The sequence below is a fragment of the Anomalospiza imberbis genome, chromosome 20 (assembly GCF_031753505.1).
Source record: "Anomalospiza imberbis isolate Cuckoo-Finch-1a 21T00152 chromosome 20, ASM3175350v1, whole genome shotgun sequence".
Lineage (NCBI taxonomy): Eukaryota > Metazoa > Chordata > Aves > Passeriformes > Viduidae > Anomalospiza > Anomalospiza imberbis.
The window spans coordinates 1,115,371-1,131,719 of NC_089700.1; the positions used below are offsets into that span (position 1 = coordinate 1,115,371).

Here is a 16,349-nt window from a genome sequence, read left to right on the forward strand (position 1 = left end):
TCCCTGGGGGGAATCCCGGGATCACTGGGGCTGGAAAATCCCAATCCAAGCTGTGCCTGATGCCCACCTTGTCCCCAGCCCAGAGCACTGAATGCCACATCCAGCCCTTCTTCGGGCACCTCCAGGGATTGGCACTCCACTTCCAGTGCCTGAGCACCCCTTCCATGGGGAAATTCCTGCTGATGTCCACCCTGAGCCTCCCCTGGCCCAGCCTGAGGCCGTTCCCTCTCCTCCTGTCCCTGTTCCCTGGGAGCAAAGCCTGACCCCCCGGCTGTCCCCTCCTGTCAGGAGCTGTGCAGAGCCACAGGGTCCCCCCTGAGCCTCCTTTTCTCCAGGCTGAGCCCCTTTCCAGCTGCCTCAGCTGCTCCTGGGGCTGATCCCCCCTGGCAAAGCTGCACCTCCAATCCATCTCCTGTGCTTGTGATTTCTGGCTGGCTGCATCTCAGGGATGGCAGAAAGTTAATTAGACATCCCAGCACCTGGGAAATAAAAGCCTTGATGACCTTCATTGACTCTATTGGAAAATAATTTCGGGTTGTTTAGCTTCCCTTCTGCTCTGAGCAGAACATCAATTAGCAGCCATGAGTAAAATGTTCAGGATTTGCCTTTTACCACAGTTTGATCTGATTAAAGGGTGCTCTTTCATCACCCCTGCTCCTGCCGTGTCCCCCATGAGCTCAGTATTGATGGCTTTGTCCTCAACTTCTGCTGCTTAAATGGGCAAAACATATTTTATCCTATAATTAAATGAAATGCTCTGCTGGGTGAACATTATCTTAAGTTTTATAGCATTATAGTGCTTTCTATCACCTTAATATATCACCATAGCTGTGTCACTGCAATGAGCTATCGCTGCATTATTAGTGTAATACATCATTACAGCAAGGTGCTTCCATGAGGGATTGCCTCAAAGATGAAGCCATCAAGCAGGAAAAAAATCCATCAGCAGCCTCAATATAATTACAGGATAAAAGGATGATGATGGAATCTCATGATGATTTGACCTGGAAGTGAATGGAAGCAGAGAGAAAAGAAAGCTGAAGGGAAAATAAGAGAAAAATTCCCAAAATTTTATTCAGTGAGGGATGAGTGAGTAAAGGCAAGATCTCACCTGCATTCAGAGCCACCACCCTGAACTGCATCCAGGCTGAGCTTAAATCCATGGGCAGTCACAGGAGAGAGCAGAAACTGGGGACAGGACACAAAGTGTCCTGGATGGCACCAATCCCTCCTGGCAGATCCAGCATTCCCTCTCTCCCAGCTGGGCTGGGGATCCACAGCCAGAGGGATGGGCTGGGACTGGATATAGGAAGAGGGAGAGCTTCCAAGAAGATCCCAGCACCCTGGTGTGGCAGGAGCAGGAGGCACGGCCCTGCTGTCCCTGGGATGTGCCAGTGCCAGCAGGGACCCCGCTCCTGCCCCTCTCTCATTCCTGCCAAGGCTGGCAGTGAAACCATTTCTGTATTCTCAAATAAGGAATGTCTGGGGTGTCAGAATGTCTGGGATGGGCCCCAGCATCAAGGAGAGAAGGGATTTTGGGACACCACGTGTGCTTTGGGATGTAAGCAACTCCAAAGGAGCTCAACAGCTCCTTGTGGGGGTTTCATACACATACAAATAAATAAAAATTAAACATATATATGTATATATATACAAACCAGACTTTCCATTGCTTCTAATTCCATCCCCAGCCATAAATTACAACTTGCAGCCCATTAATTAAACAGTTGTAGGGAAAGTCCAATTTCCTTCATGGTGCCACAAAGGCCATTTCAGAGCTTCTGCACTCACTGATAGCTGCTGAAAACCAGCATTTCCCAGGAGTTTCAATAATTGGATGTAGGAGGAAACAAAGGAACTGCCAAGAACTGGCTCTCAGCTGAAGAAGGAAGGGACAATGTGGAGAGGGAAGACCAAGAAGGATGAAATGGGCAAGCTCCAGGCAGCCAGCAAAATTTGACTTCAGAACTTCCAAGTAGGGAAAGAAAATATTGTTAAGTTTAATCCCAATAACACTGGGGAGGGGAAAATAAATAACCTGTTCTCAGCCATTCACCCTAAAGCCCAGGGTGAGCAGCCAATGGCAGCCCAATCCAGTTTCTCACACAATAATGCACTTAGAGGCTCAGATTTCCAGCCACAAAGTGCAAAAGGCAGTTGGTGCCATTTAAGAGAAAAATGGGGTTTTTGAGCAAGAGCAGGGTCTGTTCAGCAGGGACTCCATCAGCCCCAGGGACTGGTCTTTGTTTAAGGCAAGGCTAACCCAAAGTGGGATTTTCTCCACCCCACAGCTGCTTCCCAGCTCCTCAAGTTCCCAGCTCAGGCTCAGATGAACTCTGGGGTCACTTAGTCCAGGGTGACTGTGGAGTGAGAACAGGACTTTTATGCTTTCCCATTCCTTGAATTGTACAATTTTTTAGCTGAAAATGAACCTCCTCGAGCCTGCTGGGCCCCAGATGCTCCAAAACTTCTGCAGAGGCAAAAGAAGTGCTGGAAAACAAATTCCAGCCAAGCTGAAATGGCTCATTACCACAGCACTAATTGTTTTCTTTACCCCATTAGTCTGGGTTTATTCTGCTGGGTGGAAGAGAAGTAATCCCACAATGGGTTGGGTTGGAAGGGACCTTAAAGATCATCTTATTCCAACCTTCCATCCAACCCCCATCCAGCCTGGTCTTGGGAAGGAAATTCTCAGATTGTGTCCATGATTATTGTTATCTTCCTTTGTCTGGAAGAGTTTTTTTAAACCACAAATTTCTTTTTTTTTTTTGTTTAAAATTGCAAAAATTTCAACTTTCCAACATTTTCAACTTACTAAGGTTTCCAATTTCTTTCAAGGCTTTTCCCTGCAGCTCTGGCAGGGTGATGGGAATCCAGAAAGCACTGCAGGAGCAGCTGGGAAAACCCCCTGTGATACCCGAGGTGTTTTTAACAGTGCAGAGCGAAGGGCTGTCCCCTGTGGTGCCACCTGGCCGTGGCAGTGCCAGCCTCACCTGTGGGCCCCAGCCATGGCACGGGTACAGTATTGCTGTGTGGTTCTCCTGGGGGCCCTGGTCCAGGCACACGTCCTTGGCCTTGTTGTTCCGCAGCTGGGAGAGGAAAAAGGGGCAGAGTTATGGCAGAAAGAGGGCAGAATTATGGCACTGAAGGGGCAGAGTTAAGGCACAAAAGGGGAAGAGTTATGGCACAGAAGGGGCAGAGTTAAGGCACAAAAAATGGCACAATTAGGGCAGAAAAAGGACAGACTTATGGTGGGAAAAGGCAGAGTTATGGCACAAAAGGGGCAGAGTTATGACCCTCTCTTATCAGAGAGAAGCAGGAAATGGATGCTCAGCCCTCTCTAGCTCTTGCTGCTGTATCACCAGGAATAATCAGGAAAAGAAAACTTGCAGAGCACTAAACCTTTCTTTAAATCCAAGGCTAGTGATGACTGGTTTTGTATCATAATCCCCATTCCAAGGAGCAGCATCCCTGGCCACAGCTGGCTCTGTGTTTGGTCATGGGTGGTGGGGACAAAGCCAGGTTTAGGCTGCCAGAAATCAATGCAGAACCCCTCAGATTGCAGTGAAATCTCAGAGTGCTAACAAGGCAGGGAAAAAAGACCAACTTGAAAAAGGATCACCTTGGAATCATCAGATCCTTGTTCCAGCTGGGTTTTTTTCCACCCCAAACCATTCTGAAATTTCATTTTCTATGAAAATAGAATTTTTGGGAGGTTTTAGCTTGAAGGCCCTAAGTAACTTTGGTAACAAATCTTTCCTAAAATGAATAACCCATCTGGGGTGCCCAGGCTTCGAGGAGCCTACTCCAAGTACCACTACTCCATCAATTCCATTGCAGCAGAGTATTTGTTATTAGTTCCCATAAATGACTCTTTCTGTATTCCCAGAATGGTTTCAAAGCCAGCAGAGATTGAATTAAGTCCCCTCATTTTATCTTGTCCTTAAGCTGTTGTGACAAGGCACTGAATCCTCCAGAGACCTTGTCAGGAATTAGGCTGAGTTCAAGTCACAGGATTTTAGAAGATGCCTGTGTATTAAAAATACAAATATCCATGCTTAATCCATGGAGTCAATGGGAAATATGGATAATTTCTGTCAATTCACTAAATGATGTATTAACATCTTTTACTTTATACAGTCAAGATCAGCAACAAATCCCCAAATTGGTTTTTAGAAGATACTGGGAGCAGATTTATGCAAATTTAGGTAATTACACAGAAAAAGTCCATTTTGATTCAGACTCCTCTCCTTTGAGGCTGTTTCTCATCAGGGACTGTAAATATTAGCAGGCTGAGCTAAGGGACTAAATTACCTCCCCATAAGCAATGGTGTTGTTGTATCTCCTCATTTCTGGATAAACATGGTCCAGGTACCACTGGAAATTTTTACACTTCAGGCTCTTCCTCAAGGCTTTCCTCTCAGAAACATCCCCAATGTCAATGCCTGGATTCTGAAAAACAACAACAGGACATCACTGAATGGTCACACTTCCAAAAAAAAGGTACAGTGAAAGCATTTCCCTGAGCTTTGAGATCCTTTCCAAACTGCCTGGGAACTGCCTGTGGTTGAGCAATTCCAGGAATTCTGGGATGTGTGTCCAGGGCTGAAATCATCAGAAGGAAGATGTGGGTTCCAGAGGGGAACACCAACTTCTCTGCTGGGTTTTGAGGGCCCCCTTGCAATGGCCATGAGCTGATGGTGGACAGGCCCTTGGGGATAATTTACAAAAGAGCAGCCAAAGGGAGAAGAAAAGGTTTGGAGGAAGGTTGGGAAGTGCAGTGAAACTGGGGAGTCTTCTCCCGATTCTCCTGGGTTTGGATCCACCTGACAAAGACTGATCTGTATTTTTAAATGTGGTATTTTTAAAAGATTGCTCCTCCTGTTTGGGTTCTGAGGCACAGGTTTAGCAGCAAGTGGATATCAGGATTTAAAAGATGGAAATGCAAACCCTGCCTGGGCACTGAGCACCAAAACCTTTCCTGACCCCACTGAGACACAACCCAGAGGAAGGGAGGGGTAAAAGGTGTAAAATAAATGGGAAAAGAATGAAGTAAAGAGAGAAAGGTTTAAGATTCAAATATAGCAGAGGCAGACAGTTGAGAATAAAGGATAAAAATTGCATGAGAAGAAAAGCTGAGGCTGAACCTCAGCAAAAGCTCTTGGCAATTTGGGCAATTCCAGGGTGGAATGGTCTCCCTGGAGACGCGGCAGAACCCCACTGCTCTGCAGACAAAGCTGACCCTGAGGAATAACCCAGCAGGAGCTGGGAGCAGGGCTGGAGAGCTGCCCCCCTTTTTTCCACCTGGGATTTGGGGAGCTAAGGGAAGCCAAAGGCAGGCACACAGCAGCCCCTTCTTCCTGCACGTGCCTGGGCTTCCACTCTGGTCGAGCTCCTGCTCTTGTCTTTCCCAGAGATCATTAAACACAACTGGGAAAGCAATTTTCCATTACAATGCTTGTAATGATCTCCTAATGAATTATTCACTCTGCTTTAGAAGAGACAGCAATGTGGCCCTGGTAGCTGAGAGGTAAAAATAAAGATGATTCAGTAGAGAGGGGCAGGAGAGGCTGAGATGGGAGTGGGTGAGGTGGGGCTCAGAGCAGTCAGGCAGCACCTGGGATGGGCAGGGCAGGGCTTTGCCTTGGCATCACAAAATAATCCAGTGCACAGCCATAAAACCTCCCCCACCCAACAAGGCTTCCCTCAAATTAAATCTTGATTTGATTGGGAAATGACCAGTATGAAAATCTCAAATGGATTTTGGGGCACCCAGACCTATTGGAAAGACCTACATAAAAATGTCAAGTAGATTTTGGGTCACCCAGGCCTGTTCCCACCCCCAGTGCTGATCCATGTGATGCTGCCTTTTCCAAGCTCCACAGGATGGATTTTAATCCCTTCTTCAATGCTCCCAATCTATTCCTGAGCAGGAGAATGATGCCTCTCCCCTAAAAAGGGATCAGCCCAAGGATCAGGATTTCTGATCTCCGCCCATGAGCATTTGGATCTTGAAGCCTCTTTTTAAGATCCCCAAATTCCCTCAGTCCTGGAGGCAGCTCCCCCTCTCCCAGCCCCTGGAGTGGTGCCTGTCGGAGCCAGAGCCCTCCTGCAGCTCCCTGGGAAAGCAGCTTTCCTTTCCACCCCTATTCCTGTATTTCCTGGTATTTTTGTACCACCTGGCCCTGGCTCTCCACCCCCAGGACCACAAACCTGCAGCTCCTGGCCCTTCCCAGGCTGTTCCCAACGCAGCACAAAGCTGTGACTGCCGTGGCTCCAAATGCCAGCAGCTCTCCCCAGGTGTCACCTTTCCTCAGCAAGCTGCAGCAGCAGCTCAGGTTTTTGTGCTTTCCTGTTTTTCCAGAGGCCTGCAGCAGACACCAGCTGGGGGTGCTCCCTCAGCAGCTCCAGGACTCAGCAGCTCTTTGAGCCTTGGCCAAGCAGGAGTATTTTGTGCTCATTTTTAGCACCCAGGGGTGGCTGGAAATAACTGCACCCAGGGGGGATGGACACTTGTGGCACCAGTCTGACCTCCCAGGGAAACTGGGCAGCCCCCAGTGCTCGTTCACCTGCTCATCCCACCCATGACCCAGGGGCATCGCTGCCTCCCCATGCCCACCTCCCTGCTCCTCCCTGGCAGTGCCAGTGCAGGAATGGGGCACTGATCCTGCCAGCGCTGCTCCAGGCAGGGTTTGGAGCCAGGAGCCAGGAGATGCTCTTGGCTTCCAAGATCAGACACAACCTGCAGGGAGGGCAGAGCCCCAGCAGCAGCCTTGGACCTGCAGAAATCCCTCCTGGAGCCTGTGGAGCTTTCCCAGACGTGCAGGGAGTGATGCCTGTGCAGGATGTGTCCCTGGACATGCTCACCTGGTGGAATCTTGTGGTTTTCCAAAGATTCACCAAGCTGTGATGTGGCAGGATTTACATCAAAATTAACGTGTCAGATCCAAGAAAGCCTGACCATTTCTGGGCAGAAATCAAAGGAACCACCAAAGCTCTTTAAGGAGAAGGTTTAAGAGGAAGGGAATCCCTTCTGTGAGCCACCAACCTCCAATCCTTTACCTTCAAACTTTCCAGCGCTGGGAAAACAAACAGCTTCAGCCCCTGTGGAGCTCTGGGAAGGATCTGTGTCCATGAGCTGGGAACCTGAGCTGGGCTGAAGTGACCCAGGAATAAACCTGAGGCACTAACGATGCTCACTGACATCAATAATCTGCCTGCAGACAGAGTCCACCTGCAGAGCCGTGTCAGGACATCCCCTCACGCTGGGTAAACACTCAGGGGGAGATAAACACCTCGGTCCAGGTCTAATTCTTAGAACCACACTAGAAAGGCTGTGGGAGCAGCAGGAACCCCTCCAAAGCCTGCAGCCTTTGGAGCCTCTCCCTCAGAGCCGAGGGAGCTCTGCTGGGGCTGACACTCGGGGGGTTAAGGCTGAACTTAGGGACATGAACTGCTCCCTAAGTCGGGTTTCAAGCACGAAGGGCCCACGAGGCCAGGCCGTACCTCCAGGGGCAGGTTCCAGGCGATGTAGACGTGCCACTTGTAGTCGTCCATCCAGACCTCGGCCACGCGCAGCGCGTTGCGCTTGGTGTAGAAGCCGATGTTGTTGTTGTAGGGCTTCTTCTTGCGCTCGATGTGGGCCACCCTGGAGCAGGGCAGCACCTCCATGCTGCCCCCACACAGCCACACCTGCAACACAGCCACAGCTCCCTCAGCACGGGCAGGACCCGCGGGCAGCGAGAGAAAGGAGTTCGGAGCATTCTGCGCTATCGCGCCAGCCCGGCGGCGTGTCTCAACCTGGCAGGAGAGCCCACGGGCACGTGTGGCCTCTGCCCAGCACTGAGACACACAGGGGGCATTTGTGGGGTTGGAACTGCAGGATCTTTATGTCCCTTCCAACCCAAACCACTCTTGGATTAACCTGTGCCCAAAGCTTTAGAGGGATCAGGTCTCTTCCTCACCCCGCGAAGGATCCAGTGCTGTGTTTCCCCCCAAATAAAAAGCATTAGTGACTGCAAGAGTTCAAACAATTCCAAGATCCCATCCTGCAGAAGGGATGAGTCAGTGAAGCATATGGCAGGGACAGATTTCTCCCACTTGAAAATATTTGTTCATTATTGTTCTTTCAAGTGCTGCTTCAAATTCCCTTAAATCACAGTTTACAAGTTAAGAAAATCTTGTAAGATCCTCTTTGGATCTCACACACAGGGGATTTGCAGGAAGACTTGCCATACCTGGCTTCTTCCCTGCCTGTTTGTCACCAGCAAGAAGTTATTTACCTTCCAGACAGGACTCCAGGCCCTGGGCAATCACTCCAAACTCACATTCCAAGCAGGCCTTAAGCAGGCTGCTCTGCATGATCATTTTGCACAATTATTGTAACACCCAGCGTTTCTGGGATCCCTTCCAGGCTCACCACCCTCTCCTCCCACCTATGGGCCCTAATTTTCATGGAGCCTGCTCGATTCCCTCTTCCAGCTGCACCAGGAGTCCCCAGGCTGGAGCAGTGCCCCGTGTCACCTCCCAGGAGTGGCTTTGGCCCCTCCAGCATGGGCACATGCCCAGGTGACAGCAGAGAGGGGTGGCACAGCGAGGGGCACCTTCCCTTGGGATCCCCCTGCTCCTCTCGCTGTTCCCTCCTGGACTGCTGCACAACAGGAGCCCCAGCAAAACACCTGAGCCCGTTGTATCAGCTGCTGCATAAACGTGCAGGAAAATCCATTGTGCCCCTGCTCTGTCATTTGAGCTTTCAGAACACTTGAAAGACAATTTCATGCCCCAGAGTGGATTCAGAGCTGCTCTCAGACAGGGACCTACTGTCCCTCCCTGTCCCTCCTCCCACCCCAGCCAACTCAACAAGGTCCACTCAAGGTTTGCCACAGGCCACAGGCAAAGCAAATCAGAGCTGAACCAGGCACCCCCGCAGAAAAACAGATAAATTTTAAAAGGAATATTCCTAAGGCAGAAACTGACTGGGTTTCTTGCCTGCTCAATTCTTTAATTTCTCAACTTCTTGGTGAAATACAGGAATGAGCTCTGCCCTTAGGTGCTCCCAAGGCTGCTGGGCTCAACCACTACACTGCACAAATGTTCCAGCCCAGAGTGATCCCCAGCATCTCCTGGTTTTGTACTTTTGGGGATTTGTTAGATTTTGTCCTGATTTAATATCAGAATAATTCTTTTGAAACTGCTAAAATCATAATTAACATGATTCTCCAGCAGCCTGCCCCGAGTCACACCATTGCACTGTTACCCTTCTGAGCTTCAGGTAAATAATTCATGTCAGCTTCCTTACATTTCAGGAATATCTGTACAAGCCACCTGGAAATCCCCACATTGGAACAACCTGGGTGAGGCAGAGAGCTGGGCACTGAGCAAAGGGCACTGCCTGGGGGCACATCCATAGCCTGGTCCACAGAGACCAATACAAACTTAATTCAGGAATTATCCAAGGAAAGATTATCCATACATCTACCTCCTAAACAGAGCCTGAACTTCTGAGGATTTTAAAATTATACTGTATTTATATTATATAATATTTGTAACAACTTAGGATTTTTTACAATTATGCATTTTTAAAACTCCTGTTTTTAAAAAGTATTTATAAATATTTCTGCTGAGAACAACAGGAGCAAAGAGAGCTGTGACTCAGGAATGGCCAAGTCACACTGGAATCCCTGTCCCAGGAAGGAGTTGTTTGTTCCCACGTGGCCCCACAAGGAACTTCTGCCCCTCCTGCACCCAAAATGCAGGTGAAGAGCTGCACAGGGAGCTGCCACCCGAGTGACTCCCCCACGGCTGTGGAGCTGTGCCTGCCCCACAAGCTCAGAGTGAGGCCTCAGCCCTTACCACGGCTCGAGGGCACAGAATTCCTTCTCCTGCTGCCCACAGGACACCGCCAGAAGAGCCCAGCGGATCCCAACCCCCAGCATGAGGGCAGGCACCTGCCCGGAGGTGCCAGCCCTGACTTCACCCCTTGGCACCCAGCCTGGAGGGTCCTTGGGAACCTTTTGTGTCCCAGCTGAGCAGCCACTGATCCCAGCAAAGCCCTTTAACACACAGAGCACCTTCTTGCTAAGGAATAATGCTGGCTTTGTTATAGACGCATGTTATAATATGGGCTTCTCACAAACCTTAAAATGGATTTTATATGTGTGATGGTAAAGCACCTTTGTTCTAAAGATATCGTTTTTAATTTTGTTGTTAATTAAGCTTAGACATAGTAGTGCAATAGCTGATATCAGTGTGCTTGTGTTAAAATGCTGCTGGGATGGGATAACGTGCAGTGGGCACAGGATGAGGACACCTGAACAGATCTGCCAAACATCAGCACTCACCCTCTGAAGGCAGTGTGGGCCAGGGCCAAAAGGACTAAAACCACAACCAAGGAATGTGCATGCTCTAAAAAGGCGAACCCAAGGAGGAGCCAGGCTAAACAGTTCTTGGAATATGTAAACTAGCTTGGGGAAAAGTTTATGCATAAGGGGCTATGACTGTGCAACAGGCTGATGCCATTAAAAGGTATTTAAGGGGGGTCCCCGGAGAGAACAGGGTGCTCTTAGCTGGGTGCCAAGATGCACCTGGCCATAAGAGCCTTTGCTCTGTGGTCCTTGTCTCCTATTATCCTTTATTAAACTTTTTGTGTTTTCACAGGAGAGCGAACGTGTTTTTCACAGATTTTTCATGGAATCACAGAATCCCAGGATGGTTTGGGTTGGAAGGGACCCCAAAGCCCATCCAGTGCCAACCCTCTGCCATGGCAGGGACACCTCCCACTGTCCCAGGCTGCTCCAAGCCCCAGAGTCCAGCCTGGCCTTGGGCACTGCCAGGGATCCAGGGGCAGCCACAGCTGCTCTGGGCACCCTCCCAAGGAACAATTCCTGATTCCCAATATCCCATCCATCCCTGCACTCTGGCAGTGGGAGCCATTCCCTGTGTCCTGTCCCTCCATCCCCTGGAAGTTGTATCTCTCACACAAAGCCCTGCTCTGAGGCTCAGGGTACTGTAACTCAGCAGGTTAAATATGATGAGCAAGGCTCCAGTTTTCCCTGTTGTCTGACATTCCCATTCCCACACAACAATTAAATTGCCACTCATTCACCCAAGAAGTGATACAGAACTAAAAATAAACCCACTCCCCTCAGAAAATGAGGGTGAGTCAATAACATCTCCATCAATCCACACACAGGAGGAATCAAACCCATGGGAAATGCTGGGATTTATAAATAACCAGTTAACACCAAACTCTAGTGAAGGAATCCCAGAGAAACAAACAGAAAACAAATCCATCACCCAGAGATCTTTGATGTGTTTTGCAGAAAGCTGCTGGGGAATACACTTGCAATTCTTTCCCAAGGAAAATGTGACAGTCCTAAGGATTCAGCATGGAAAAGCAGTGACTTGTCTTGGGGAGTGAAGCACAGCTGACACTGCACTGCTAAATCTGCTTCCCTGGAGCTTTGGCACACGAGAGAAGGAGGCTCAGGGGGACCTTCTTGTTTTCTGCCTGAAAGGAAATTTTGTCTTGGGTTACAAGATTTAGCTGGGGGTGTGCATTCTATCACCATCTGTCAGAGCTGGGGCAGCTCTCTGCTGTGCATGGGCAGTTTTCTTTATCTCTCCCACAGCCAATCCTCCCTCCAGGAGATCTCTGCTGTTCATGGCCAGTGAGTGTCCCTGCATGGCTGAGAAAATTCCATCATCCATGGGGAGAGGCTGTGCCCAGGGGAGGAGCCAAGCATTCCTACCTGGATACAATCTGACCTTGGCACACCACAGCAGCCTTTGCCCACTGCATTCCCAGAGGAGCAGCTTTCTTCCCCACTGCATTCCCAGAGGAAGCCCAGGCCCATCCCCACCAGCCCTGGAGCTTCAGAGGAAAACTCCAGCCTTGTGCAGGATCCCTGCTCCAGCAGAAGCACAGCTGGCACTGCAGGAGGGCTGAGCCACCATGGGATGGGACTGCTGCCACCACCCTGACCCACAGGCTGCCAGGCCTGTTCTCACTCTGGCAGTGGTTTGGTTTTGTTGTTTTTTTCTTTTCTAAATTTTATTTTGTACTATTGCATTTGTATTTTTAATTTTCCTACTAAAGAACTGTTATTGCTACTCCCATATCTTTGCCTGAGAGCCCCTTAATTTCAGAATTATTATAATTCAGAGGGAGGGGGTTTACATTTTCCATTTCAAGGGAGGCTCCTGCCTTCCCTAGCACACACCTGTCTTTGCAAACCCAGACAAGTTTCAAACAGGTGGGGGTTGGTCTCTGCTCCCAGCTGACAAGTGACAGGACAAGAAGGAAGGGTTTCAGCTTGTGCCTGGGGAGGCTTAGGGGGGACACTGGGAAAATTCCTTCCCTGAAAGGGTTCTCAGTTATTGGAACAGGCTGCCCAGGGCCGTGGTGGAATCGCCATAGTGGAAGTCAGTGTCCTTGAAAATGTTCAAACCCATGTGGATGTGGCACTTGGGGACAGGCTCCGGGGTGGCTTTGGCAGTGCTGGGGAATGGTTGGACTTAGAGGCCTTCTCCAAATTCCTGATTCCCTGTGGGAGGTAAACTTTGGTTCCCATGAGGTGTCCTTGTGCCAGGCTGTGCTCCAGTGCTGGGATGAGCCAGCTTTGGTTCCCAGCCAGCCTCTGGCAGCACAGACAGAGCTGCTGTGGGTGTGTGAGAGTGTTTGTGACACAGGAGGGACCTCAGAGCCTGCCAGGGCCAGCCCAGCTGGGACAGGGCTCAGCACGGATGCCGTGGGGCAGCAGAGCCACAGGTGGCTCCCTGGGCACGGGGAGCTCCCACCAGCACCAGCAGCTCCTGTGCCAGCTGCCAGGCCTCAGCTGCAAAGGGAAAATTGCTTTTCCAGTGCTCTGGCAGGGCTGGGGGTGCTCACCTGGAGAAGAGAAGGCTCTGCAGAAACCTTAAAGCTCCTCTCAGTGCCTGAAGAGGCTTCAGAAGAGCTGGAGAGGGACTTGGGATGAGGGATGGAGGGACAGGACAGAGGGAATGGCTTAAAAATGACAAAGGGCAGGGTTAGATGGGATATGGGGAAGGAATTCCTGGCTGTGAAGGTGGGGAGGCCCACAGAACAGTGGGGACAGTGACCACCCTGGGTCCTGGCCATGGTGTCCTGGCTGGAGCATGGTGTGACATCCACGAGGAGCACTGGCAGCTCCCATGAAACCCTGCCTTTATTTGCTCAGAGCTTGGCCAAATTTTAACTATTCAGACTGAAATCCATCCTGGACCAGCTCCAGCTCTGCAGTTAATGCAAAGAGACAACATCTAATGGTGTCAGGACACATCTGCAAGGGAAACTTTGAATGTCTCAATGCATTGTGAGAGGAGGAAATGGGGGAAAACCCTTCCCTAACTTTCATTCCACCCACTCCAGGCTTTTCAGCTAATAACTCAATTTCTAAGGTGATTAGCAACTCCCTGCCTTAATTAGCCAAAGATTTCCCATTTAGCAGTTTTGCCTTATCTTTGCTCCCCTCTCTCCTTTGAAAAGCAACTTCCAAAGTTAAGGGGACAACAAAATTACTGGGCAGCTGAAATCATTCAGAATGTACCAGCCCAAAGAGCTAAATAATCAAACCCAGAAACAGCAGAAAAGGCAAAGAAAGAATAATTTCTCCTGTAAAGTTCTGAGACTTTACCTCTCCAAATTATTGCTTTTGTGGGAGCAAACAACATGCACAGCCACATTCCCAGCATTCCCATCCTTCCTGTTCCCACCTGGGCCATGGCCCATCCCACGTCCCCACAGGACACCAGGGGAGGAGGTCCCCAGGCCAAGCTCATGCTGCCAGGAATGGGATGGAGAAGCTGCTCCCCAAACCTCTGTGCTCCCTTTGTTTCCCTGGCACAAGGCTTGTGGAATGCAGCACTGGGACAGCCTGTTCAACCCCAGTTTTGGGAGATAACACCTCCCACCATCAGCTGGTGGCCCTTGATGGGTGACAATCTCATTCCACAACCCTCACTCTGAGCAGGCTGGCTGGTATTTGGCATTTTCATGGATAGATTTATACAGAGATAGGTGTTGGATCCTAAATCAGCACTGGAGTGCTCCTCCAGGCTCTGCGAGTGCCACTGGCTCCTGTCACCACCCCAGCAGAGCTTCAGCAGAGCAGTCACATGAAGGGGGGACCAAGGGGAGGGAAATCAGCTGCCTTTGGGAACTCTGCAACTCCTGATCTCCGCAGTGAGATCCCCAGGAAGAGGAACGTCTGGATTTTCACAGATCACATCAGGTCTGGGCGTGTGGGGTTGATCCAAAGCAGTGACTGTGCCACCTCTGAGGCTCAGCAAGGTCACACCCAGCCCCACATCCAGAGCCAGGGGATGCAGAAGCACAAGGACCAAACCCAGTGGCACATAGCTGGCAGAGGCAGCAGCCCTGGATGGACCCACCCGAGCATCCTGCTGGAAATCCCTGCACAGCTCCACCCTGAACAACTGGGGAGTTATCCTGGAGACCTGCAGGGAGAACTCAGGGAGACCCCACGTCCTGCAGTTGGAACAGGAAAAGGAATCTCACTGCTGCACCTGTAGACTTCTTTCCTCTGTCCTGAGGCCACAGAAAACTCCCTCCTTTCAGGGAGGATCAGAAAAAGCCAGATCAGGCCCAGTATCCATGGGCCATCACCCTAAAATGTCAATTGGACCTGCCCATCCAGCCCACATCCATTCCAGCAGAGAATGTTGGAAGACAGGGTTAGAACACATATTAAAAACTTAATTATTTTTCTTCTTTGTCTCTCCTTTTCTTGTGTTTTATCTTCATGGATGATACACTTTGGACAGGTTCCTGTCTACCTTGTGCCAGAACAATAACAGAAATGTCCAAATTGTCCAGTGTCCCAATGACCAACCTTTCCTAAATTAATTCCTTTTGTAATGGCAACTAAAAATGCCAAAGGAGAGTGGAATCAGAGGCACTCCACAATCCCTAACCTGCAGCAAAAATGGGTAATAACCATTTTTCATCCTCAAGCAACATGAACAGTTTAACTTCTGACATATTGAGAGGTCAGAATAAAGCAAGATTGCCATCCATGCAGAATGGGGATTTTCCAGGAGAAGCATTCCCACTCACCGCAGTGCAGTTTGCTCACACTGCAGGCTTTTCCAAAGAAAAATCTGTGCTGTGCTTCTCCAGCAAATGCAATCCGACCTGCTCTAACCAGCTGGCTGCAAAAGGGACTGATCTGACCTCATCACCTGCTAAGATCCACCAGAAGCTTGGTGGGAAGCTGCATTTCAAAGATGGCAATCCCAAAGCCCAGCATGGGGAGGATCCTCTGGAATGACACATATCCACATTCACTTGGCTGGGAAAACTGCTGGAAAAGTGCATTTCACTTCCCTGGGCACCAGGAGTGATACCTGAATTTCTGCAGCTACAGCACCCACAGCCACTGCAGCTTTGTCATTTTAGTGCTCTCAGAAGTTAATTTTTTAAAGAAGAGGAGCAGAGCATTTTTAAATCCCATCTTGGAGAGAAACTCTCCCAGCTGAACTGCCAGGCTCTGCTGGAGCCCAAATCTGCCTCCTGAGCCCCCATCTGGCTGAGAGCACATCCCTGCAGAGCACAGAGCTCCAGAGAGGTTTGGAGCTATCGTGGAACAAATCTGGGTCTTCCTAATGAGTTTAGAGCTGAAATTCCTCAGTGCTCTGATGTTATCTGCTCAGTCTTGGCAGTGTGACAAGGACCTGATTATGTTGTAATAGCATAATGCAAAGATTATTACAGACTCATAAAAGACAAGTGCCTCAAAAACAGCATCCACAATACCTGGAGGCCCTGAGAAGGAGCTCAACATGCTGGGCTTTGTGCACTCCTAGCACAGAAATTACCTGCAGGATCTGACCCTGATCTGCTTGGAGATTGCTCTTTTTTTATTATTTTATTGCCAGTAATGTACCAAAAGCATCTTGATCTCATTTTCCTATTACCATTTCTGTCAGAGCTGTAAAAATAAACCAGCATAAATGGCTCCCAGGATTTTGATCTATTTTTCATGCACAAAAAGCCTTTGGAGGAAACGATCTACAGCTGGTTCTTCAGCCTAACAGATTCCATGTGGAGAGTGTCAGGAGGAGGGTGAAGGTGCCAGGGAGCACTGTAACCATGAGAGATGGTTCTGGAACAGAATTATTGATGCACAGAGAGGCAGCTGAGGGATGGAGCAGCTCCTGAGCTGACAGCACCCAGCTCCATGGAGCTGCTTCCAGCCTTTGTGACTCCAGCACATCCCCACTGCTCTGTGATCTGTAATTACAGATATTCCACCACTCCTGATGGGGAGGTGCTGGGAGGGAGCAAAGCTCCACCACGGGTGTTCCTG

At 49.7% G+C, this 16,349-nt stretch overlaps 1 protein-coding gene across 2 annotated transcripts in view; it reads right to left on the reverse strand.

Moving 5' to 3' along the window:
- GALNT17 (polypeptide N-acetylgalactosaminyltransferase 17) overlaps positions 1 to 16,349 on the reverse strand; it is a 215,862-nt gene that overhangs the window by 5,261 nt on the left and 194,252 nt on the right. For both annotated transcript variants that reach the window (XM_068210116.1, XM_068210117.1), the window contains 3 exons: positions 7,507 to 7,692; positions 4,315 to 4,452; positions 2,994 to 3,089 (listed from right to left, as the gene is read on the reverse strand). In XM_068210116.1, the coding sequence (XP_068066217.1) occupies positions 2,994 to 3,089; positions 4,315 to 4,452; positions 7,507 to 7,692 (420 nt within the window). The remainder of the gene's footprint in view (positions 1 to 2,993; positions 3,090 to 4,314; positions 4,453 to 7,506; positions 7,693 to 16,349) is intronic.